This window comes from Aulonocara stuartgranti (assembly GCF_965226115.1).
Source record: "Aulonocara stuartgranti genome assembly, chromosome: 23".
Taxonomy (NCBI): domain Eukaryota; kingdom Metazoa; phylum Chordata; class Actinopteri; order Cichliformes; family Cichlidae; genus Aulonocara; species Aulonocara stuartgranti.
The window spans coordinates 21,272,919-21,299,446 of NC_138958.1; the positions used below are offsets into that span (position 1 = coordinate 21,272,919).

General features: G+C 40.1%; 2 protein-coding genes and 1 long non-coding RNA gene across 4 annotated transcripts in view; 2 read left to right on the forward strand and 1 right to left on the reverse strand.

Moving 5' to 3' along the window:
- The window catches only part of LOC309700900, a 447,937-nt gene that overhangs the window by 29,198 nt on the left and 392,211 nt on the right, over positions 1–26,528 (forward strand). The window lies entirely within an intron of this gene.
- On the reverse strand, positions 1,023–8,112 carry LOC309701322 (ras-related protein ralB-A-like). Its single transcript, XM_082525433.1, has 5 exons — positions 7,834–8,112; positions 4,149–4,314; positions 3,852–4,060; positions 2,108–2,282; positions 1,023–2,021 (listed from the first exon to the last, which is right to left on the reverse strand). Exons 2-5 carry the CDS (start codon positions 4,260–4,262, stop codon positions 1,914–1,916), a joined length of 606 nt encoding a protein of 201 aa, XP_082381559.1. The 5' UTR covers positions 4,263–4,314; positions 7,834–8,112; the 3' UTR covers positions 1,023–1,913.
- Positions 13,703–25,245, forward strand: LOC309699815 (inhibin beta B chain). The gene is made up of 2 exons (XM_082523007.1): positions 13,703–14,704; positions 20,283–25,245. The coding sequence occupies exons 1-2, from the start codon at positions 14,305–14,307 to the stop codon at positions 21,056–21,058; spliced, it is 1,176 nt and encodes a 391-aa protein (XP_082379133.1). The 5' UTR covers positions 13,703–14,304; the 3' UTR covers positions 21,059–25,245.

Genomic DNA, 26,528 nt, shown 5'->3' on the forward strand with positions numbered 1-26,528 from the left:
TGATGTCATTAGACCACACCCCTTCTCATTACAGAGATGCACATCACCTAATATGCTTAACTGGTAGTAGGCTTTCGAGCCTATACAGCTTGGAGTAAGACAACATGCATGAAGAGGATGATGTGGACAAAATACTCATTTGCCTAATAATTCTGCACTCCCTGTATGCGGTGCGCATAGATGCACACCTTTCAGCATTGATGGTGCCTTTCCAGATGTGCAACCTGCCAGTTCCATAAGCACTGATGCACCTTCATAGAGAGATGTAGGCTTTGAACTAGGCGTTAATAACAAGCCTAATGATGCTATCCTCTTCAGTCCAAAGTGTGTCTAAACATTCGATTTGTTTTCTTTGTTCTAATGTGAACAACATATGGGTTTGTGAGCTTTCTAGATCCTTTCATTCTGTTTATACATTCATTTTACACGGTCACAGTTCAGTTTCCCTCAACTCAAGCACTTCAGAACATTATGGAGAATGTAAAAGTCAGTAGTGAGGGCCGTGCAACCTTTCTCCGTCATGTCTTCCTCTTCTTTCACTGCACTCACTGTTACCAACAGTTGGGTGTCACTGCTTCAGCCTTGATCACATTAACCACACACTGCCTAGATTATCTTAAAAACTCAACATCACAGCTTGTCTCTTGTGTTTTCAGGTCCAAATGATCCTTCAGTTTCCAAAATCAAACAAACACTTAGAGGCAAAACCTGTCCGGACTCATTCAGCTCGAATGAAATGATCGATGTGGTCATTCTGCCCGGTGTTACAATAAAGTTTAACATCAAGGTATCCATGAAAAAGATGATTTAGGAGGTCTAGCTGATTAAGATGACAACGTTTCTATTTATTCTCTATTCTGACTGAACCATTTCTTTAAAAAACAAACAAAGTTGTACACTTCTGCTTTCATTTTGGACAGAAACAGACTGAAAACTAAGTATCAGTGACTTTTGACAGATGACAGTGTGCTAGATGTGGAGCTGTGATTATGCTAATCTCTTTTTTAATAAAGCAAACACTGTAAATTTGATTATTCATTTTATTATCACATTAAGAAGAGTTTATCTACAAGCCGACAGCAACAAACACATTCCAGCTTTAATTGAGCTAAATGTGTAATTAATTAGAGTATATGCAGATGATGCAAAGATTTAAAGGGCTGATTCCCTTTGAAACTTTGATTATAAATTATGACTTTATTCATAAAGGAAGTGAAAGCTTATTACAAAAGGAGTGTCTGGAAGTGGTATAATCAGATATGAGGAATGTCTGATACTGTAATACTGAAAACAGACATACAAAAGAGCTAAATAACGAGAAAAATTAGGTTTTAAAACAAGTGGGAGCACAGACACCAGTTTAAGTAACAAAATTCAGATTTGAGAGAAAGAAAAACACTCTGAAGTGTACGAACCTGTTTGTTCTCCACATAAAAAGACTGTGTGCTTCCTGTGAACTCCAGTTTTACAAACAATTGACGGACCTGCTTCTGTTATTGAAAAAAAAAAAAAAAAAAACTTGTGGTCTTCTACATGTGCCATATGTTTGTGGGCACAGCTGGCAGTGAGGAGAGTTAAAGTAATCTGATTGTTGTGTAGATAAAGCACGATTTCAATCTGCCCCACAGCCCTCAGATGCTGAAATGAGCAGCACGTTAATACCAGACATATAGCAGACGTGTCCACATACTTTGGGCCATTCACAGCTGTGCACAAAGAGTGAGTAGTATCATGTGGAGAACAAGCAGACGCCAAAGAAGAAGAGAAACAAGAGTGTTGTGCTCTGTGTTTGGCAAGTGAGGAGTGAACGTATCGAGTGCATTTGCAGCTGCTCATCTGAAGCTGCTTCAGTCTCTCTCAGAGAAGTTTTCCTTTTCTTTGGTTTTTGGCACACGGTCGCGTTGCCGCTGAGCTCAGAGTACGCAGCAGTGCTTCTTCTTCTTCTTGCCACTCGGCCAATTTTTGTCTTTACTCTCAGACATTTTCTTCTTGCGGACCTCCCTCATGAGGTCAAAGAACACCTGCAGACAGATTACATGGATTAACTGTTGGTCAGAGCCTTGTCTCAAAGGTCAGAGCTCTTTGTTTTGTTTCTTTTGTTCTCTACCTTGTCCACATTGGCTCTCGTCTTGGCTGAGGTCTCCACGTATTGGACGCCCCACTCGCTTGCCTTTGCCGTGGCCTCTTCAGCAGAAACCTGCCGCCGATCCTCCAGATCTGACTTGTTCCCCACCAGAAGGAGAGGGATGGCCTCCTCTTCTTTCACCCGCAGGATCTGCTCCCTGAAAATACAAGAGAGATTTTCAAAGTACAGGTCACTCTACATTAATGGTCCTCAAAGTTTCTTTGAGACAAGACTATTAAACATTGATGCCCTCATTAGTCTGTTAAAGTAAATATTCTCATTTTATCAGTGGTAGAAAATGAAGCTGCAGTTCTTAGAATGTCAACAAGAGGCTGGGTCCAACAGTGAGTCAATCTCCACTACAGATGTGCAGTAACGCACTACAAGTAACACGTTACTTAATCTAATTACTTTTTTCAAGTAACGAGTAATGTAAAAGCTTACTATTGCAAAAAGTAATTAGATTACTGTTACTTTCCTGTAAGCATGCTGCGTTACTGCGTTACTAAACTGTTGTGATTTTGTTTGTGAGAGTGTCTCATGACAATGACGTAAGCGCGTGCAACGCCCATGGCAGTGAAAAATCAAACTTCAAATCTGAGCAAGCATGTAGCAAGCCGCCATGGGAATGTGAAAATCACAAACCCCCAGATCCCCCTGCTGTCATGACCGCTGCGGCACCAGGCAACACTCCACCCTCCCCACTCCTGCTAAACAGGTGACAATAGATTTAAGAGCGACGGGGCTTAGTATCGCTGAATCTTTCATTTTATTTATTTTTTGCTGTGTTTTACATGCATCTATTTGAAAGAGTGTAAAAACAAAACATTATTTTATTTTATATGCTGGAATATGCAGAAAATGGTTTTAAATGTTAAACAAATGTTTAACATTTAAAAGTCAAACACAGTTGCACATAATTTAATTTTTGCTTGAAGCAATGTGTATAAAGTTAAAAGATTAAAAGAAGTTTTAAAGAGAGGCTTTTTCATTTGATTACATTTTATATGATAGATTATGCAGAAAAAGTAGAATTGGGCTGAAAGGTCTGTTGCTTTATTACGTATTCAGGTTGTGTATGAAAAGTAACTAAGTAACTCATTACTTTTGAAAATAAGTAATCAGTAAAGTTACGGGATTACTGTTTTGGAGACGTAATAAGTAATTAGTAACTAGTTATTTTTTTTCAAGTAACTTGACCAACACTGATCTCCACAGATTCCCACGTTAAAATGTCTGAATTTACAACAGAAATAAACATGTTTACAGCACTCTCCAAAAAAAAAAAGCAAGCAAACACTTTTTGTTCTCTAATTTTCCGTCACAACAGCTGTACAGCAGTGATTTCCTCTTTTTTATGACTCACCTGTTTAAACTTGGATCACGACTTAAAGTTTGCCTTTCTAGTTTTTACTGAAAGCTGTCAGCAGTTCTTTACTGTAGCTGCTAGCTGTGTGCTGCGCTTGATCTAAAGTCCAGCCTTTATGGGAAGGAATGGGAGGAATCTGTTGACTTAAAAGCGACCTGTGTGTGGTTCTTTTGAGTTTAACAGCTCAGTTTTCGTGTCAACATGTAAATGTGATTTTTTTTTCCCCAGGGCTGAATTTTTAAAAATGTTTTAAACACAGTCATTTTCACTGCCTGGTTGTATATTACTGTGGAGATTTTACTCCACATAAGTCGATTAAAATGTACCTCTGCTTGTTAAGAAGACTCAGACACTGACCTGAACTCCGACGTTGCTGTGAATGACTCGTGCTCTGTGATGGAGAAGACGAGCAGGAAGCCCTCGCCACTGCGGAAATAGTTATCCCTGATGGCTGCGTAGTCTTCTTGACCCGCCGTGTCCAAAATGTCAATCTGCACGTCCTCGCCGTCCAGCACCACCTTCTTCCTGTAGCTGTCGGCTTTGGTGGGCTCGTAGTCCTCCACGAACTGCGAGCAAAAACAAGGGTCACGTGACTGGGGAGAAGAAACAGCACAGAGGGAAGGGCTGATGGAAAATGTAGTTCTCGAGTCTCACCTCGTCATACATGAACTGCAGGGTTAGGGCTGACTTCCCTACACCGCCGCTGCCCACCATGATCACCTTGTGGAGAACCAGAGAGCTCTGGTTTTTGTTCTTACCAGAGGCCATGACTCTGGTCTAGGTCAGGTGGCTCACAGCTCTGCTCTCGAGTTCTGACGACCTGTAGAGACCAGCAGAGGTCAGCAGGAAAGGACATGAAAAGACTCACACATTCATTTTGGGACTTACAAAAAACCCCACGTTTGGTTTGGCACAGATTTTTATGCTGGATGCCCTTCCTGACACAACCGTCACAGCGCTTTGCGTCTCCTCCTGAACTTGAATTGGGGATCTCTCATGTGTCAGGCAAACTTGTTAACCACGACACTATAAGCCACTATATGATGTGCACCTTCCTAGATATGCAACTACACGCTGACACAGATATAAATGCAATGATGATGTTGGTCACTTGCGCAGGCAGCGTCACAGAATCTACATAGGTTCAATGCAGAAGTATAATTAAGGTGTGACGCAGTCTTGAGATTCCTTACCAGGTGATTCAACTACCACTCACTCCTTAGCAACTCATATGATGACAACAGGATGGGTCAACAACTCATAGGACAACCTGTGACTCCACTGTAGGGTGAACACCTGGAACTACCAATCAGCTTTTAGAGCAGATGAAACCTCTCAATGAGATGAAAACCATGTTCAAGAACCTTAAAAACAAAGAAGCCAAGTTCTCTTCAGCACAAATGCCTAAGACTACCAGGAACCTGCTATTTCTAAGACCTGGACACGCTGCTTGAATAATTATTTTGGCAAATATTGGGATCATGATTTATCAGGAAAGCATTGGCAAAAAGTCAAAAGAAAAGTATATTTTTAATAAAGGGGATTTCCTGGAATCTTCAAATAAAATTCAGATAAAAAAATAAAGAAATTAATCACTGTGAAGTTGTGATTTCAACCTATTAAGGATGGGGAATTAATGAAATGCGTAAAGTCAAAAATGGCAAAAATGAAGCATTATTGCTTTAATTACAGTCCTGCTCTACATGTGAACGTTTAAGGCTTCTCCACTGTGACCTGCAGACTGTACTGTTATTATACATTTACGTTTTAAGGTTTTCCCTTTAAATGCAGGTTGTTACGCAGTGGTTTCACTGGTCTAGCCCACTTTAGGTCAAATTGGGCTGTTTGTGGACCAGGATCTATGGTTAATTTGCCGCCTCTGCTCTAGAGGATTCAGAAAAATTCAAACACACAGCTGAGTTTTTATGCTTTCCTCTGAGATCCAAAGAAACTGGTACAGAGTGACGCCGTTTTTCTGTTTCATATCCTCAGAGACGGACAGTCTGTGGTTTAAGTCAGCAGTTTGAAGGCTTTACATGTACATGCATATGCATATGCTCTGTTGGTTTTATAAAGAGGTTAATGCTTTTATTTTGAAAATTAAAGTCTGGGTGCTTCTGTGTATGCTTAGACACATATGTGATAAACGTACTTCGATCACTATGTGAGCTGAAGCTGCATTTGCACCTAATTTAGTGAAGACTACAGATTTGGTGTGGCGGGGCGGTAATATTTGAATATTTTGTCATTTAGCTAGTTGTGATTATGGAGCTACGTCTCCTAACAAAGGTTCTTCTAAAAATAAGAACCTTACTGTGAGTAACGAGATTTTTTTCAGGTGCCAAACAAATGAGCAGACAGAGGAAACAACAGGATGCTTTCCATTCTTCAGCTGATTGAGATAATCACATATTTATCTTTCTGAGAGATATTGGCCTTGCTGCGTTCCTCTTGTGCTTCAGTTTACGTTCGCGGCCCTGACACAAAGACGATATGGTTTGGTAGCAATGAAGACGTTTCAAGAACTCCTCAATAAGAAAAATCTCCTGGTTTGTTCGTGCTACAGTTTTCACAGACATTTTGAACATCGAGGTCCTCGTCTTCGCTCCCCTGCGTTTTGATTATGAACTCACCAATCAGACTTTTTCCACTTGCAATTGGATGGAGTTAACTTGGCTGTGAATATCAACTGTAGGTTACTGACAATGTAAAGATGTATTTGCCTCATTTACTGTCCCCTGGCTGATTCCAGCTCAGTGTGAGAGTCTTCACTGCCGTTATTTACAGTGTTTGTTAAGTTCCATTCACACAAAAAGCAACATTGTGCTTCGCTTTGAAGGGGAGTATGTTGTTTTCGGCATATAGCCAAAAACAACATACTCATGGGTTAGTTTTAAGAAATAAAAAATAAAAATCGTTCAGCCCTCATGTCGCTAGATGATATTTCAGGCTTCTCACAAGGCAATCAGTGGTCTCCTTCGCCTTTACTGGTAGCGGCTTGAGTGGACGTGGCTTAACATCGAACAAAAGTTCTACTAGACCAGGAATCTCAAACTCATTTTTACAGTAGCCCTTAAGTGTGCCAGCTCAGTGAAACTCGCCTTTTTTGTCAGTTTAAATAAGCTGAAGCACACATGTAATCCCAGAGATATCTTAATGTAAGAAACAAGAAGTGCAATTTCATCAACATGTCTCAGTTTTTCTACATAAAGAAGTGTTGGAATAAATCTGAAATTCTGACATTTAACTGCTTATTTGTAACTTATTTACTCTGGTGGCACATGAATGGCTACAAGGAGGTCTTTATCAGCGGGAAAAGCTGTAAAACCTGTGAAAATACAGGTACAAGTCCAACATTTATGCCCTTCTTCACTTGTTCCAAAAGCTGTTCAGTGGGGCCGATTAGAGCCTTTGCCAGGCCGATTCTAGCCCTCAGTGCCTGATGTTTGACACCCCTATACAAAGCTCTAGTTCTTACAAAGTCTCTGCTGTTAGCGTGCTTCACACTGTGATAGCTTTGTGGTGTTGTAAACACAGGAAAATTGCAGAACTGAACTCAACAGATCGACTGATTGTCACCGATATGCGATCCAAGTTTCTGATTCAGGATTGGACAAATAAGTGATCAACATTTGTAATCACTGACAACGTTACATCAGCTCTAACATCAGACAGAAAGTAGAGCCCCCTTAAGCACACTGAGGGGTAAAAATCCAGCCCTGAAAGTGTCTGCACTGCTGGAAAGTACTAGGAGGAGAGCAGGGCCAGTTCCTTAGAAGCTCATGGGGAAAGTTCCTGCCGTGGAAAAGGGTCGTTAGCTTCAGGTGTGAGTGATACAGGTCTGTACACCCTGCATGAGTGATAAGTATGGGAGGTATGTGGAAAAACCCTCTCGTCAGTGACCTTTCCAGTTGCTCGACATGCGGGCAGAGATAAGCTGGAGCTGTAAATAAGCTCCGAAATTAGCCATAGATTAATAACACGGCTGGCTGAGCTCAAAGAGGAACTATATGTGCTCCTATCAACACTCAACTTCAGCTTCCTCTCTGTCCTAAACAGCTGGAAACGAGTCTCAACAAGACACTAAACAGACACTGCTCTTCCCGGTTTCTGCCCCCGTCCCTCAAACGTCATCTCTGATTGGCCTCGGGCGCGGACAGGCCTGTTGTCATTGGTCGGTCGCGCTGCCACTCAAAGCTGCCCGTAAAGCAGCGACAGATAACGATTTCTGTTCCTCCACAGGGGGAAACTGAGCGAGAATCCGCCGTTAAAACGCTGCCCGCGAGGCAGAGGCGGACCGTGCCGGGGTGAACAGCACGGTCGGACTCCACTCACTCACCTGCTGAGGTGTTTTCCTGCCGTTCACTCAGAAATCCGCTTCACGCACAACTTTTACAAGTTCTCCAGCAGACTGTGCGCCCCACCTTGTACACGGACTCGGCGAAGATCGTCTGTGTTCGCGAGGACGACCCACTCTTTCAGCTAATCGCAGGCGGCCGCTCAGCGCACGCGCAAATGTTACCAGGGCGACTGATGTACCACTTTACCCGCTAAACAAACACCAACACATGTTATTAAGCATCTTTGAAGGTTATACGATTTAAATAAAGTCCACAAAATGTCTGGCCCTGTTATTTCTAGCAGAGAAACCCGGAAACAGACACAGAGTGACACCTCCTACCTTTACCTTTACCGTCTTGTCCTCTACAGGATGTGACGTCACGGAATTCCCTGTCTTTATTGTTACTGAAAGAAAACAAATATTCATTCAGTAATATTTTTATAGGCCACTTTGACACTTCACTTTATTTACTACTATATATATATATAGGTGTTTTACTCTGATTTATTTTTACATACAAATTTTGAAGCGCTAAATATGGGAATTAAATTAAAGCTCTTCCATAAATCTGCTTTAGATCCTTTTATTATTTAGTTTTTGTGTTTGTTATTACTTAAATGTCATATATCATATTTAACTTTTTTCAGTCTTTTTTTGTGATTTACGTCTTTGCATTTGAGCTATCTTTATTTGAGCTTATCTTTATTTTTTCTTTAAATTTCATTAATTTTGTTCTACATACAGCTGACTAAAATTTGTGACCTTTGAACTTGAATAGATGGGAAACAGAAATTTAAAAAGGCAAATAAATATGATGACTGTTTTGTTCCCTTCTTAGATCACTGCAGTGAAGTAACTGTGATCCATACAGGAGGGGAACAAATGATGAAATTAGAATAATTTTAAAAATAGAAAAATAAATAAATAAATAAATAAAAATAATCTAGTAATTATGAAGCTGGATAACCTCACACTTTTTTCTTTTGGGACCATGATGTCCATAACTCATGAAAAGAAGCTGCTGTCTTTCAGTTCCCTTCACCTCTGATGACTTTATATTTTATATTTTTCAAAAAAAAAAAAAAAAAAAAAAGGGAAAGAATGAATCGGTTCTTAAATATCAGTCTCCCAACACCCCCAGACAAACTGATGTGAAGGTCTTTACAGCAGTGTTGAGTTTGTTTCTAAACCAAAAAAAGAAGAACAATGAGCAGCCCAGACAGGACTAACAATTCTGACTATTCTGTAAACTAAGAGGACTGTGGCCTGCTTTGCTTCAGGATTTTAGTTTATGCTTATGATACCATCAGACGTCTTCTGCAGAGGAAAAACAGCAAAACAGGAACACAGATTTAAAATCAGTGATCCCAGTTTAAAGTAAAAAAAGTTCAGTTTCTGAATTTCTCCTAGTGTGTGCCATGACCCTCTGCTGGACTGTGAAGGTACTGCAATGATCAATTATTGTAAGTAGAAAGCTACTTTCAGCTGCTCCCTGATTCACAAGGGCCGAAATAGGTTTTATGTCGCATATTTTATATGCATATTCCAGCATATAAAATAAAATAATGTTTTGTTTTTACACTCTTTCAAATAGATGCATGTAAAACACAGCAAAAAATAAATAAAATGAAAGATTCAGCGATACTAAGCCCCGTCGCTCTTAAATCTATTGTCACCTGTTTAGCAGGAGTGGGGAGGGTGGAGTGTTGCCTGGTGCCGCAGCGGTCATGACAGCAGGGGGATCTTGGGGTTTGTGACTGAATCACTACACTATGAGGCCAAAAAATGTAAATCTTAATTCTAACAATATGTTACAAAATAAAACCAACAGGAATATAACGTTTTAAAAGTCACCTCTTTAAAACTTTTATATGATTTAATGCTGCAGCATGAACTTATAGGATCAGATGCAGTTTTATAGGCTGAGCCAAATGATCACCCATCAATCTTCAGGACCAAAGCAGAATGCGGTTGGTTTAATTCTTATGAGACTCTGTAGGACAAAGTACTTTGGAAGGATTATTGAAACACATTTTTTCTCTAAAAAATTTCTTTGTTTCTTGGATTAGCTTGGAGACCTGTCCAGGGTGCTCCATCTTCAGACAGTAACAGCTGAGTTAGACTCCGTTTGGAAAGTAAAGCTGCAGACAAACAATTAGAAAAGCAAAATGAAAACAAAGGAAACAGCTAGATTTTCTCCTGTGTGATGATCTGAGGTTTGGCCAATGTTTGATTTTCACATGTCAAACTGGGCTTCAGTCTAAAGTCTGGTAAGTTTGGCGACTTTAGAAGAACCAAAAGCACAATGAGGAGATCTTTGACTTTCAGTGGAGCAAATTTTCAATCAGTCTGTGAACAAAGAGAATAATTTCCTTCACAGCCTCATCAATTTTATGTTAACTGTTTAACTTTTGTCCCCTTTTCACTTGGATAGATCCCAATTTTTAGGTTTCTGCTGCAAAATTTCAAAATCATACATTTACTTACCTGGAAAGCATGAACATTTTCTTGGGGTGCAAAACTATAGAATTATTGAAAGATTTTATACATGATGTAGTTTCAGTGTTTGGAACAAAGATGGCGCCATTTCATTACTTTCCTCACGCATGACAAGGAGGAGCGGAGATCAATGACTAAAGTGCCAACCTTTATTGAACTGGTGCTATATGGAGCTCCAAAGTTAAGTAAAACCTGTTTTTAACCTTTTATTTTATCATATTTAGGATATATAAAATAGAATACATTTAAGAGTTCGTATTAATTAGAAATTATGATTCATGTGGTCATTAACTGTGAGGATAAAAAGGGAAAAGCAGATTGTGTCTGCTCTTCAGGTTGTTTTGCCTTGTGATAATCACCAGCTGAAAGGTCAAAGGTCACTGAGCCCAGCCTCTCTGCCTATCTCGCTAGTGCTGGCTGTAAAGGGGTGTGACGAGCTCATTTGGTTCTCAGTTTTACTAACAAATGTTGTTGTCCGGACTTCCTGCCGTGTCATTAGGACGAGCTGTTGCGGATCATGTTCCATTTGACTACAAAGAGCGAGGCTCTCCGATTATTTGAATGTTCTTTTAGGGCTTATCGAAATGAGCTTGGCTGAAAATGTAACGCTGTGGTTTGAGCTCCCATGGTGCTTCAGGGCGTTTACGTCAAAGTTTATCCACTTGCAATAACCCCAGGTGTTTATTTTAATACATGTGGCAACATTTGTTTGAATTTCCAAAAGTATGTGGTCACATCTTAGTTTGAAACAATAACACATGAAGAATAAAACCAGCCTTTTTCTATACAACTGAGAGGAAATATCAGGGTAAGTCAACATTTTTCCATCTATGTTGTTTTTTGCCTGCTGGTCACTGACTCAACTTGAAAATCAACCGTTTTAAAGAAGCTAAAGGACACAAAACAACAAAGTGTCTACAAAATCACTTTTATGGACCATTAACGTTTAATAAGTTTCTACAGGACGAAGGCTGTAAAGAAAAGCTTTGATGTACATTAAAAGGTAATCCAGGCTTTATATTATAGCTACAACATATGGTACAACTGAAATGGTGGTATTTCCATACTTTGGGTCACATTTTTCTATCCAGTTGTAAGGTAATGTTATATAAACTGATTACCATATACATATCTGTGTTATGTTGTCTTTCTGAAGGCTGAGCATTGATTCAAGTTCAGCTTATAACAAACGTCCTTTGGAAAAAGCCAGATTTAAGGATCTTAAAGGATATAAAACAAAAGCAAAGACTATAAATTTCCTTTTATGCACCAGAAAAACTTTAAAAGTTAGTATGAGAGTATTAAACACAGGCTTCTGCCACTCTTATTAAGATTACAGTTTAATCCAGACTTTATGTTTTGCTGGGTCTTGATGTTTTATGTGATTTTTCCTTGTTTTTCCTCTTCCTTGTACTCATCAGACTGCAAACACCCTCCCCAAAGTTAAAGTGTTTCCCCTGTTTTATTTATTTTAAAGTGTGCTCCTGGATGATTAAACCAAACTGTAGTCGTGTTTTAGCGGAATCTTCTGTGATGTGACGTCTTAAAAGTCCACGTGAGCTGAAGCACTGCAGGATACAGGATACATAGACAAATAAACAAAAGCGTTACAAGTGGTATTAGAAGAGAGAAAAGGGTAACACCGAAGTCCACTGAATGTTCTTACTGTCCACACAACAAGTATTTTACATGTAAACACTTTCATTTTGAGTATTTCCTTTTTTTTTACATTACAGAATAAATATTGCAGCTTTTACTCAATCAGTCGTACTGTACATCGAAACTCTACATGAGCATGAAAAAAAAGTTGTGTTTTATCTCTAAATTTAGCAGTGGAATGTTTTCAGAACTGAAATAATATGACTACATGCAATAAATAACATTTGATTACAATGGCGATCGTGGCTCAAGAGTTGGGAGTTCGCCTTGTAACTGGCTTGGACAGTCTCAGTCGTTGTGTCCTTGGGCAACACACTTCACCTGTTGCCTACTGGTGGTGGTCAGAGGGCCCGGTGGCGCCAGCGTCTGGCAGCCTCGCCTCTGTCAGTGCGCCCCAGGGTTGCTGTGGCTACAACGTAGCTTGCCATCACCATGTGTGTGTGAATGGGTGGATGACTGAATGTGTAAAGCGCTTTGGGGTCCATAGGGAAAGTGCTATACAAATACAGGCCATTTACCATTTAAAGTACTCAAGAGGTGGTAATCAATAACGAGAAAATTCTCCAAGTAAATAGATAATTTTTAAGAAATCCAGCTAAATAATCAACTTGAACATTTATGTTTAAAGTAGTAAATAAATTAGATGAACTCAAGCAGATCAAATACAATTTGTGATGATCATTGAAAATAAATCACTCAAAAAGAGAGAAAGTGACACATGGCGACTGAAACAAAGTACAAAGAAAATAAAAGTTTTGACTATTTAATCCAAATAACTACTTATTTACTAACATGGTCCCTTCTTTAATTAAATTAGGGCATTTAACTTAATTCATTTTGATCTCCAGTTCCTGAAGTTCACTTTCTTATTAATTTATATGTACTTTTTATCTGCATACACAGTTTTAAATACTTGAGAAATGGCAAAGACCACCAATGTGCAACATTATAACCTTAATTTATTTCAGGTATATTGTGTTTGGACTTTTAGAAGTGTGGCTGTGTAAAGATTTAGATATAATAAGGACACCAATCCTCCTGCAGTCCCATTCAGTGTAATAAAAACATGTTCCTACAAATGTGCGGTGTATGGGTCACTGAAGCAGCCCTCACTGTGCTGTATGGGCCACGTGAAGGTGACAAAATACAGATTTTTTAAACACATAATGTAAATATTAAAAATGTTCTAAAATAGAATAGAAATAATCGATGTTTATAAACATAAAACTGAGTGTAGCTGAGATTTTTTTTGCTCTACTGTAACTTGATGTGATATCTCCTCATTAAGCAAATTTACTGTAACTCACCTTTTGTAAGGTGCAATAAGTTTATTATACATCATTTACATTTTTGTTACATTTACATCAAATAAAGTGAGCAGCATAAATTTCAGCTGCTTTTTTTTTTTTTAGTTTTTGGCATGTGTAGAGCACATTTCTTCAGAATTCTGCACAATTCAGCCCTTCCCACAGCTGTTTTGGGTAATCAGATTACTTCAGCAACAGAGGAGTCCTGTGGTTTTCTGTGGGCGGAGGAGGGCAGAGGGGTGGTGTAAACCTGTAAACAGCTCGGGTTTTTAGAGTCTGCCTCCCTTTAGGGCTAATTTCCCCACAGGGAGTTTTTCAGCAGTGAGCACCCCTGGCGCTTCTCTGACTCCTCGCTAGCCCCGCCCACACTATCCCCCATCCCAACCCCCTCTCCTGTATATAAGAAGTTTTGGGAGACTGCAAGCTCACACGGCAGAATGGAAACGCTGCTCGGTGCGCTCACAGGCACGCCTCCCTCTCATCTTCCTCCTCTTCCTTTTAATCTTCTTAATTGCGCGTCGGCACTCCGGCAGCAGCAACACAGCGGGAGTCACGAGCAGGGCTGCTTGTAGACAGTGAGGATGATGATGATGGTGATGCTCACAGACTGAACTTTGAAGATGCTCGTGGAGGACTCTGCGCGTCTTCTCCGCTCTCTGTGGAATACGTGGAACCTCCTGCGGGGCCGATGCTGATTACCGTGATGCTTTTCGGGTGAAGCTCCAAAAAAACAAACAAACAAACAAACAAAAAAACTGCACCAAACAAACGGATTATCGAGAACTGAGCTCCGCACTGCTGACAGGCTGCTGGTAGCGATGTGATAGAAAGGTCTCCTGCGCACACACCTCCCAGTGATCAGAGCCGTGCGGGCTGCCGTTACGCGCGGAGGCTGCTCTGCGCTTAAGGAGCGCGTTTCAGTCTCCGTGTTTGAACTTTATGATCTGAACTGTGACAAAAAAAAGAGGGAGAAAAGTTTTTTCTGCTCCTCCTCAGACAGAAAATGAGTAGCTGTCTTCTCAGACTGGCACTCCTCGTGGCTTGCGTCCTCTCCATCCGCTGCACCGCTGCGCCCGGTACCGAGGCGGAGGCGCGCACGGCGTCCCGGGACACCTGCGCGTCCTGCGGCGGCGGCGCTCTGCCGGAGGAGCCGGAGTCCGGGCGGCTCGACGGGGACTTCTTAGAGGCGGTGAAGAGGCACATCTTAAGCAGGCTGCAGATGCGGGAGAGGCCCAACATCACGCACCCGGTCCCCAAGGCGGCCATGGTGACAGCCCTGCGGAAGCTGCACGCCGGGAAGCTGCGAGAGGACGGGAGGGTGGAGATCCCCAACCTGGACGGGCATCCGATGAGCAACGAGGTGCTGGAGGAGAGCTCGGAGATCATCAGCTTCGCGGAGAAAGGTGAGGAGTCACTCACGCCTCACTGTTCTCATCATAAAGTCGTTTCTTTTTTAAATTTTTATTGAAACTAATTAAAACCAATCAGATCACCTGTTTTATTTAGGTATGAAAAAAGAGAACACATTGATTTTTCTCTCCGAGGTGGATCTGTGCTTTTGTTTCTATGCAGAAAATAAGTTCAAGGTGAAAGTCTTTTTTTTTTTTTTTTAAAAGATAACCCTAAAACTAAAATATTTCCCTATAAAAACTAAGTCTTTATGGACTTTTTAAAAGTATGCAGGTGTGAAAACAGCAGAAATTTATCAACAAAAAGCACTAAGTTTTAAAAACCTTTAAAAAATAAATTTTGATAAATCTTTATGGCTGCAGGTTTGTATAAAGCAGGCAGGACACTTGTTCTCCTAAAATTCAGGATGTGAGCTGATATTTGATGTATGCAGAAAGGATCAGGAGACACACACACACACTGAACTTCCTCCAACTCTGCTGCTCTGTGTGTGTGTTTAAAGTGTGCGTGTGTCTTTATATACTGACTGAGTGAGAAACAACCCAGAGAACATGCTGATGTTGAACAGATGTTGGTGCTAGGACCTGAAAACCCCGCCAAAATAAAAGCAGAGGGGCCAGCTGTAGCTGTAGCTGCTACCTGAAGTTGTTCTGTGAATCGAGAAGCTTGATTTCTTTCTAGAATCAACCCCTGGGGATAGTTTGGGACTGTTTTTGACCCCAGTTAAGCTGTCATCACATGTTGGCTGTTTCCACTGTAGACAGTCTCAAAGTAAACCAAAAGAAATGCTGGTTTTGCCAAATCTAAAAACTCATTTCATGCATTTTCTGCACACTTTAAGTAAAGTTTTGTGATTCTTTGGGCAGATACATTACAAATCAGGCACATTTTGAATGGAGTTTGGTGGCTGTTGCATTCATGTGAGTGACAGAAAGTGGGGACAATCCAAATGTGAGTGCTGTGTTCACTTCCCTGTAAAAAATAAACCAGTGTAAACTCTGCTCGGTGTCGGCGGAGGTTTCACTCCCCGCTGAGAGGCTTTTATGCTCTCAGATGTTTCTCTCTGTGGCCGCTGTGTTGCAGACCTTCCACCTCGGCATCACCCACTTGCCAGTTGGCTGGCGTTGAGCGGCGCTGAGCGGCTGCCAGTGGGGACATGGCACGGCGTCAAGGCCCACAGGAACAGTTTTGCTTTATTTGAAAGGAGCAGGGCTGAAAATGATCAACGACACCACCTGCTTCGCCCACGTGTGTCTCTCAGCACGCTCGCCGTCGCTTCTCCAAAACATCTGCTTTCTACATCAACAAATCACCACTCAGAGTGTCTCTGTGTTTGTGTGCATGTGTGTGCATGTGTGTGTATTGATTATATCATGTGTTTGAGTGTCATTTATCCCTGCCTGTTTTGGAGGATTTGAGCTTTTGTCCAGCTTTTCTGTGAGTGCCTGCATGCACATGTGTCTGCATCCAGGATACTGTGTGTTTATGTGTGTGTGTGTGTGACACAGCAGGCCTGTGTTGAATCAGTCTTCTCAGTATAAGGTCAGAGCTTTTGTGCTGGTTGTCGTGCAGCCTGAATGCAGATTGACGGGCTGAATCCTGCAGCCTGGCACCCCATTAAAACTCATTCCGTGTGTGTGTGTGTGTGATCTAACTGCAGCCTCTAAAAACACAGGGAGCATGGTGTTGGTTTGTTAGCTGCTGCGTCACAGTGACACACAGTTTGGGTTCTGACTTTCAGGCTAACTTTCTGTGAGTGTGAGCTCCATTAGTGGCGATGCCTTCACTTGCTGCTGTATTTATAAGCTCACTAGTGACATTTGGGTCACTCCCAGAAACAAAGGGTCCTGTAAAAATCAGTAGCTGCCCCTGTAGGTGCACCAATGTACCTCTTAAGCTTGATGGTTGGATCTCAGGGCAACTTTGTAGTACAGATTTGCACCTCTTTATATCCACCAGGTCACTGGGGTAAAGGTTAACATTCACCCAAATAAAAAAAGCTTTTAACAGAAAAACACCAAAAGACTTTGTTTGAAGTTCAACATCTTCTACTTTATGAATGTTTTAAAGTTTTTCTTCTGCATGTGTATAAAATAAAAAACAAACTCAGCCCCTACTCTTGCAACCTAGTCACTGCTAACCTCTTAACATCCAACTAGACGAGGGGTGGGCGACTTTAGAAGCTCATATTGACTTAGTAAAGCAAAAGACCAAACAGTTGTTCACTGCACAAGCAAATAACGCTAACAAAAACATTCTCCAAAATGCTGCATGAGCATTTAAATTATCTCACATATTGCCATTTGGATGAAATGCGTGACTGAACAGGTTAGTGATAAAACAGGCTGAACTGGAATCAAGTCCTTTTTTCCTCCCCTCACCTCCACCTGGTTGTGGCAGACGGCTGCCCCTCCCTGAGCCTGGAAACCCCGTAAAAGGGGAGTTTTTTTCTTCCCACTGTCACCAAGTGTTTCTTCTCTGTGGGTCGTCACATTGCTGGGGTTTCTCTACAATACTGTAGAGCCTTTACCTTACAATATAAAGTGCCTTAAAGGGACTGCGGCTGCGATTTGGTTTGAACTAAACTGAAGTAAATGGCAGTTTAGAGTCTCTGCGGTCATTTGCTTTAAGATTGTTTGGCACAATGCTGTCTGTGGTTGGTTTTTCATGGGTTGTTTTCAGGACATTGTTGGTAGATTTAGATGGTCTGTGGGCCGGTTCTAGTCCTCAGGCTGGTGGCAGACATAGAGTTGCATTTCTAACCACATGCTACAAAATACAAGACGTTACCTTCCCATCTACTCAATTCAATTCTGACACATTTAGCACCAAAAAGTCTTGCCTGATGGTCATTTCAGTACATTATGAGGACCTTTTGATCATATCAAATGATCTCCATAAAATAGCAATGTGTAAAATAGTGTTTATTTGACAGTTTTCCCCCTCAAACATGAATAAAATTGCTGTACTGGATGGTTCATTTTTGCCCATTTTTACATATTTAGAGTAAAACATTTTGTAATCAACGTTCATCATCTTATTTAGTGTAATTTGTTAAAGCACAGGATGCAAACTTCATGTTGCTGAAACACACGAGTTTCCAGAAAAAGCACAAGCTCAAAATTTCTACGTCAGGATCTGGATCTTTTAGTATTATTATATAATAAATCACAAAGGGTCATTCATTGTTTTAAAAAAAGGAGAAGTAACTGAGTTTTAACAGATCTCTGTTGTTTGACCACTTTGACGGCAAGAATAGGATTTGCTTATCTTCCTCTTTTCATTTTGGCGTCACTGATCTCATAACCACAAGCGGGTCAGCATTTCTTGTAGCCACAGATTTCAAATGAAAGACCATTCAGAAAATGTCCAGTGTCAGCAAATGTTTGACAGGAAAACAGCAGATAAGTGAATTCAAATGAAAGTGGTTACATGCCGTCACGTCGGCTTATTTTAGCTTGAAGTTTTAGTTACTGCATTAGAAATTCTTTTTGCAAATTTGCACAGTTGGGCCACTGCCACATCACAGCATGCTTTATTCATCTGTCTCTTAATCCTGACTAAACATTTGTGGCTCTGACCACGGAGAAAGTAAGATAAATAAATGATAAATATGTGCCAGATGTAACACCGAGCCAGTTGCTGTCTTTCTTTTCCAGCGCATGATGAGCAGTTTATTAAAATAAGCCTGTTTGGACACTTTCAAAGCATTTACCATCAAGCCGAGCTTGGTATTGATACCAGAGTCCTTTAATCTCTGGGTTTATCTTGTCCAGAAGAATCCACGACTTCCTTGGTCCCATCAAAGACAATGCAGCTGGCTCATCTAACAATGCTTGTAGATCTCATCCCCAAACCAACGCCAGCCCGTTCAGACCCCTCCTGCCACTGAGTGCTTGTTTATATCTGCATCACAGGCATTTTAGCTGTCGCTTTGATCTCTACAGTTTAGAATAAGTGAACAAGCCGAGGGTTTTAGCATCTTGATAGAATATGTGGTGACAGACGAACATAAACCACCTGTGAAATCTGCGCCTGGAGCTCAACTTAACCTTTGTTATCCTTTTGTAGAAACTTTACTTTATCATCCTTGATTTTTATGGTGACAGCAGCGGTCTAATCTGCGGGCAGTGTTTGATGTAACAGCCAAGTTGCTGACTCAGAGATGTCCTTGTCTCAAGATGGATGAGGCGAAGCTTGTAGAGTTAGAACGTCTTTCACACTGTTTCAGATTTATGTTTTGTGTACTCACAAGCCTTGTATCCAGTTCAGGGAAGCTTTCATGGTATTTGGTTGGTCTTCTCCTTTTTTTTTTTTATGGTTAAAGCTCTCGAGGTTCATTCACTGAAGTCTGTGGCCTCCTAAATGCTGTCAGTCTCAATTCATCCTGGTCAGCTGCACTCAGTTCAGTTCAGGAGGTTCAGACCTGATTAATGGCACTAAGCGTCTTCATCTGACATCCGTCAATCAGCTTCTCATTGGGGCATTTAAAATAAAAGCAAAGTTGCAAGTTCTAGGTTTGAAACAGCCACTGAAAGCTCCAGAAGCATCTCAAGATAAATGACCCCAAAATGTAAAACGCAGTAGATTGATTAGACCGTTTCTTCTAGTCATGAGAGTGTGGAGTACTGTTTCACTCCACCATCAATTACTCAAGAGTACTTAAAGGATATTTACATGTTTCTGCTCCAGATCAAAACTTTATCCTTCGTTAATGGGCAAACTTGCTTGCAGAATAAATCCCACAAGAGAAATAAATGAGATGGATTGCAATCCATACAAAGCAGCCCAGACCAAACAATCCTGGCATTTTGTTGTAGTTTAAGTACTTGGAATACTTCTAAGACCAACATGGTGGTATTAATCTGTCTAGAGGTATCATTGGGTTTGAGGGGATTTGAGGATTTGTATTTTTCAGTCACAGTTCTTCAAAAGAGCTAATAGTCCTTAAACCTGTGTCCATGTGCAGTGTCTGCACAGTCTCTGAGAAAAAGCTAACGCCATGGAGATAGTCTTTCTTGTGTCTCCTGAGGCTTCATAGACCTGTATTGCTCTGTCAGGCCTCATTGTAAGGACAGTCAGGCTTTGTATGATTTTATTTTCTAAATTAGTAACATATGATTTTATTTTCAGCCTTTGCTTTTGTGAGGTGCGTTTTTAGGTGCCAAACTAACTTATCCCTCTCCTTTCTATATCTAGATCTTTCCAGTCACTTGTTTCTCTTTTCTGAAATGAGCAGCTTCTGTCATCTTCAGGACTGCTTCAGAAGTTTATCAGAAGTTATCTGCCTATACAGCTTACTAGGGCTAATCTTGGAAAAACCCAGAACCTGTTCTCGTGCTTCTTTATTGATATATACTGAAGTGTCAAAACTGATCATTAAGGGTACAAGGGAGGTCATCAGATGTTGCCTTTATGGGGAGAAAGAGTTATATCTTAATATAAACATTTACCCATGAGCTGGTTGTCACTGCCCTTTACTTTCAATCGTCAGTGGTCTTTCCAGATGGCGTATTCTGAACAGTTACTTGACATCATTGTTAATACCTCTGATGTGTTTTTGCTCCTTAGATGATATGGTGACATCCCAGTCCAGCCTGTTTTTCCTGATCTCCAGCGAGGGGAACCAGAACCTGTATGTGACGCAAGCCACCCTATGGCTCTACTTTAAGGTGCTGCCGGCACCTTTGGAGGTGCGTGCCAGGCGTAAGGTTACGGTGAAGGTGTACTACCAGGAGCCCGGCCTTGGCAGCAAATGGAACCTGGTGGAAAAACGAGTGGAGCTAAAACGCAGTGGCTGGCACACCTTTATGCTGACTGATGCTGTCCGGTTGGTGTTCGAGAAAGGTGACAGGCGACAGAACCTGGATATCCGCTGTGAGGGCTGCGAGGCAGAGGGTGTCTTGCCCATTTTGCTCAATGTCCATGATGAGTCCCACCGGCCTTTCCTGGTGGTACAGGCGAGGCAGGCTGACAGCAAACACCGGATCCGGAAGCGAGGACTGGAGTGTGATGGCAGCAGCAACCTGTGCTGCCGGCAGCAGTTCTACATAGACTTCCGACTCATCGGTTGGAGCGACTGGATCATTGCACCGTCAGGCTACTACGGGAACTACTGTGAGGGGAATTGTCCGGCTTACATGGCCGGTGTCCCCGGTTCAGCTTCATCCTTTCACACAGCAGTGGTGAACCAGTACCGTTTGCGGGGGATGAGTCCGGGCTCCATGAATTCCTGCTGCATCCCCACAAAGCTCAGTACCATGTCCATGCTCTACTTTGACGACGAATACAACATCGTCAAGCGTGACGTTCCAAACATGATCGTGGACGAGTGTGGCTGTGCTTGAGTATGTTTTTCCTGTTTACTTAAAGTGGAACTGAAGAACTAAACAGATTCACAATATTACAAAAAAATTAAATATTAAAATATTTATGGACGACGGAGAAAACATGTGCACGCACAACCTCATCCACACATATCTACACACCCTCATATATGCCTGCACAAAAACTTGTATATATATTTATGTTTGTTGATATATTCATAATATGAGTTTGAAGACTTAGTCTCCTGCAGACAGAAATGAAGAGTTCTCTTCCAAATCTTTAAAAATCCACTTGGAAAACAATCAATATCTGAAGTTCTTCATTAATTATCTCTAAGATAATGAGGATCTGGTTTGTTAAATTGTGTAAGACTTACTTAACCTACTAGCCTTTACAAAGCAGCATCATCTGATGTAATTTTCTGCTATCACTCAAGTTGTTAGTATAGGCGCCACTTGAAACTCTTCATGAGTAGAACATAAACCCAACCTTGAATGTTAAAATGCTGTCTCCAGAGGAGGTAAAAGGAGCTTTACATGAGTAACAATGAAGGTTGGGGGGTGATTCTGCTATGCCTCTTTCAAGAGTACTTTGGACAAACACTGAAAATGTCTTCACACCACTCAAGCTACACCAACATACAGCACTTCTGGCTTGGATCGTACAGCACTTCTGGCCTTAACAAAGTTTGTTCCATAATAAGACCTGCAAATTCCAGAAACAGATTTTTGAAATGAATGGAAACATATTCTATATTCCAGCAAACCCCAGTAAACAAGGTTTTTATTACTCCAAAACCATTCAATAATTATCCAAAATACAGGTAGAACTTTGTGAGATGTCACAACTGAAATTCAATGGAATATCTGCTTAGAGGCCATGTTTCTGATATGCATTTCTTCACAGTTTTCCATTAACTTTAGTGCTGATCAAACATTTTGATTTGAAAATTGTTTTACCCAGTAGAATCTGTAGATAAAAAAGAAATGGGTTAGTAGCTTGTCCAATTAATGTTTATACTTAATTAGCACTTAAGTAACACTCAAAGTGTCATAAGTTTATGCAAACTTAATTTTTGACCTCTTCTAAAGACTTTGGATGAGTCAATCAAACGCCTTCCCTTTCTTTTTGGGTTTTGTACCTCTGAACTTAAAAAATACATCCTGTAGTTGAAATCTTCATCACCAGTAGAATCTGTACATCATAAACTAGCAGCTCAACCAAATTCTACCCTTCTTTTGGGGAATATGTACCGTTAAAAGTAATAAACCCCATCTTTCAGGAATCCACCTTAATTTCTCATCAAAGTATGTGTCACATTTTGCTCCAATAAAAATATTTGTATCTGAGAGTAGGGCAATAGCTCATCCAGTCAATATATAATGAGCACCCATTTACCAACTAAAGTTCCACAAATTCTATGATATAATATTTGGTTTTCCCAGAGGTTTTGGCTCAGTCAACCAAGCTTCTATGCTCCCTTCTTAAAATCTGTACTACTGAAAGTAATAAACCCATCTTTAAGGAGACTATCTTACTTTTGCACTCAGGAATGTTCCCTCAAACTATTGCCCCCAGAGAAATCTGTAGATCAGAACGTCAGTAACTATGAGCTTTGATTTACCATCCGAAGTTTCAGAAATTCCACGTTAGTTTGTTTTGAGACCTATTCAAGATATTCCTGTTAGGGTGAAAACTTCGACCCTTTCTTCTTGGTCTTTGTATCACTGAAGTAAAAGAAAATCCTTTTAGTTGACGAACCAACCTGCTCATTAAGGTGCCAGTCAAACAAATATTCCTTTTCAGCATATCAGGAATGACCTCACAAGCAAGATATTTCCTTCACTTTCCTGCAGCTTCTCCTTGAAATGGAAGGTTTGACCCCTTCCTTATCAAAATACATTTAATGTAACTCTTATTTCCGTCAGTGAAAGTGAAAAGTTGCCATATTGCTCAGTTAAGAGAAGGTGCAACTTTGCACTTCCTGACGCACACTTTGATAGCACTTGCAGATTGAAATGCCTTTAATGAGCCCTACGTGGCACATCTACGCCCACAGTCCTTCTAAAATAAATAAGTGCCGCATGAGCTATGCAATGTATAGTATTTACCCATATATCAGACAAGATGAACTTAAGCTCTAGTGACAAACTATCACCAATACTTGAAGTAAGTGTGGCAGGCAGTGGTGTGTTGGGCTTCAGGTGGGAGGCTCTGATGAAAAAACATTCCTTCTCTTTTAAGAAGGAAACACTATTTATTTTTCTTTGATTTATGGTTAAAGAAGCAACAACAACAACAACAAAAGCAGGGCAACAGTTTGACTTATTCAGTATCCTCAAACCTAAAAATGCACACACCAAATCTCTGTGTATTTGTTTGTTTGGAAACTCCTTCAACATGACCGGGAGTTGAGCAACCAAACTTTGTACACTGATATAGCTTAGATGCCTGAAGGCCCATATATGTATATATATTATGTTGCCTAGCAACTACCTATCAACATGTGAAAATGCCCAATTTTTAGAATATATGCACAAATAAATGCTTTTAAAAGCATTGCATATTTTTATTTCTCAACATTAACATAATTTGTAGCCACAAAACTTCAACATTTTAATGACTCTATCACGCTGCCTGGCAACCACCTACCTAAAATGACATTTACATAGCAGCGAAGGACCTGAGTGTTACAGAGTACCCACAAAAATAGGCTAATTACTGTACGTTAATACATTTTCTCAGAGTGATGAAGTGTATCACTTTGCCAACAGCAAGAACAGACCAAACAATAGCATGGGCACTAGTCAGCTGTTGCTGACTGCTTTGTGGTGTGTGTATCTAGTAAAAACCAATGTTTGGAATTTTATTTAAATAAATGTATTTACTCTTGCAATTTTTTGAGATTTGGTTGGCTAAATATTGAATATGTTGCACAGTAAAATTGAACCAACACAGCAGCTTAAGCTAATATATCTTCAAGTCCAAAGGTTCTTACGATGGAGAAAACTGTCCAAGGACCCCCTGGTACTCCTTCCACCAATATAACTTTTTAGAGTTTGGTGTCAATTGATGTATTGGTGTTGGTTCAAAAATAATATTGGAAGGGAGTAATCTTGCTGTATTGACATAAAAGGTCCACTTCTGCATATATGCACGTTTTACTGATACAGCACACTGTTTACTTTGCATGTAAAATATGAATCAGTGGTTCCAAACAGCACCAACATTCGTTCTACAACTGCACATATAATGTACAAGTTTGTTTCAATGTCATCCGTACATTGCTATACCAGCTCAATCCAATAATCTATTGGAGTTTTTTCTTCTCTTTCATCTAAAAAGGTTTTACTGCCATTAGAAAAATAATCATCTGAAATGTAAAAAGAGGCTAACTGGGGCTAACTTTGACCCAAATGCGATGCACGAATAGTGATTTTTAAATAAATGCATCCCAGCGGAATTCCCATCGCGGCCTGTTTGGCACCATAACACACTTTGAGACACACTTTCAGGCCTCAGTCACTTTGATATTTTCAGGTTAAACGCTTCAGCGACCTGTTATTTCACAACCTCGTTACACATTTTTCTCTTATTCGCTGGGTAAAGAGAAATACCTGAGACTTGATACTGCTCATTATCTCGTGTTTTCTCCAGCCTCCTGCCCGATGCCCAACCCTAGGCTCACCTGCCACTGTAATCTTTTGCTTATTCTTCAAAGCGAATGGTTCTTAGAGTATTTGCACTGAGGAGTTGCGTGACTAGTCATAAAAAAATGAATAGAAACTGCCATTGAAAAAATAAAAGTTATTTTTATAGAAGCAAAATTGAATTCTGTTCAAATGTATTATACCTAATCATGGAACCAAAGAGGCCAAGAGGTTTAGCTATTGAAAGATGGCAATGTTGTCATGTTTTGTTTGTAAATGATGTTGTGACAGTTAAGAGGCCTAAACACTGTATCAGGGTATAGTATCAGTCCATAATCTGCTTAATCCTTTTTCTATTTTGTACCTAGACATGGAATATTTCATATTTTTTCATGAGATGACTTAAATATTCCTAGTTTCCTCGTTTTGTTAGCATCCTTCCATTTAGAGTAAAGCCCACACCATCCAGTCTCTGTACAGTCGATGTAACATATGAATATGCTTTTGAAATATTTTGTTCTTTGTTATTGTTGAAAAATAAAGTTCTTATTACAGATTGTTTGGGTTTGTTGTTGTGAGCACTTCCAGGTATTTAACATTGACGGCTGACGTGACATCTTCTTCTGAAAAACCTCAAGGTGCGGTTAATTTGGATGGTTGCCATGTTTGCCCCTATGGAATGACACGTCTGCCTTCCATGATGTGGGTGGTGCCCCTAAATATCTCACAAAAATTCCCATACTTGTTATTATAAGGAGAGATGATGATGCCTGAGGGTTTTTCCCAGCTGACTGCCAATCATCTCATGTAATACTTGATAAATATTAAACCGTTGTTGGGCACAAGGTGAAACTGTTCTTACCGAAATATTTAGCCATTGCATTACCCAGACCTGTATGAGAGAGTTTCAGCTATTTGTTGGAGTAATGTGCCAAACTTCCTTATATAATGATCTATAATGGATAGATGTAATTAAATTAATTTAAAAAATAGGAAAAAACTGGGCTATGATTTAGAGTAAGTTTCCTCTTAGTATTTTATATTGAGTTACACTTACATTTTTTATTTAAAAAACACATAGTAATTTTTATAAAATGTAGTAGGATATTAAGATTATTCAATTTAAAGCTACAAATTATTAATCCCCACCTACTTTAACACAGTTATGGATTCTAACATTGAGTCAGCATCATGTTTTCTTGGTCACCAGTTTTGATATTTTACATGCTGCTAGCAGTATGTTTTGACATGAAACTTTTGACTAAAATGAGAACAAAAACATCCAATATCCAGACATGCAATAGTGTATTAATATTTATAAGTATATAAGGCTCAAAAACAAATACATTATTACGCTTAATTAAAAAAACAACAAAGAAATACAAACTTCCTAAATTGATTTTAACACTTCCTAAAGCTAGAAAGCCTCAGTCACACAGCCCTAAAGACGTGGTAAAGTCTAAATGTGTATGAGTGGTTGCTGAAATCAGTTACAAAGAGGTACACAGTGCTGAATCAAAAATCTACTTGTGATTCTTTTAGTTTAGTTTATTGTGGCCTACTCTGTTCGGTATGGAAGATGCTGACTTTTCAGCAATTAGTTGATATTTTAAAGTTATAAACAGTTTGCAAGTACTTAGACTTTGAAACGTGTTGTTGCAGTCTCTGTTTCTAGGTTGCAATGCATTTAATGTTTTAGTACCTCTCAGAGAGTTGATGAGTTACTGTAGAGTAGTTAGGGTCTCAACTGATAGTTACCATGAGATCACTGACTGGTCTCTGGGTCATGTGACTGAATGTTTTATGCACTTGGCTAAGTTATTTATTGCAAGTAAAACCC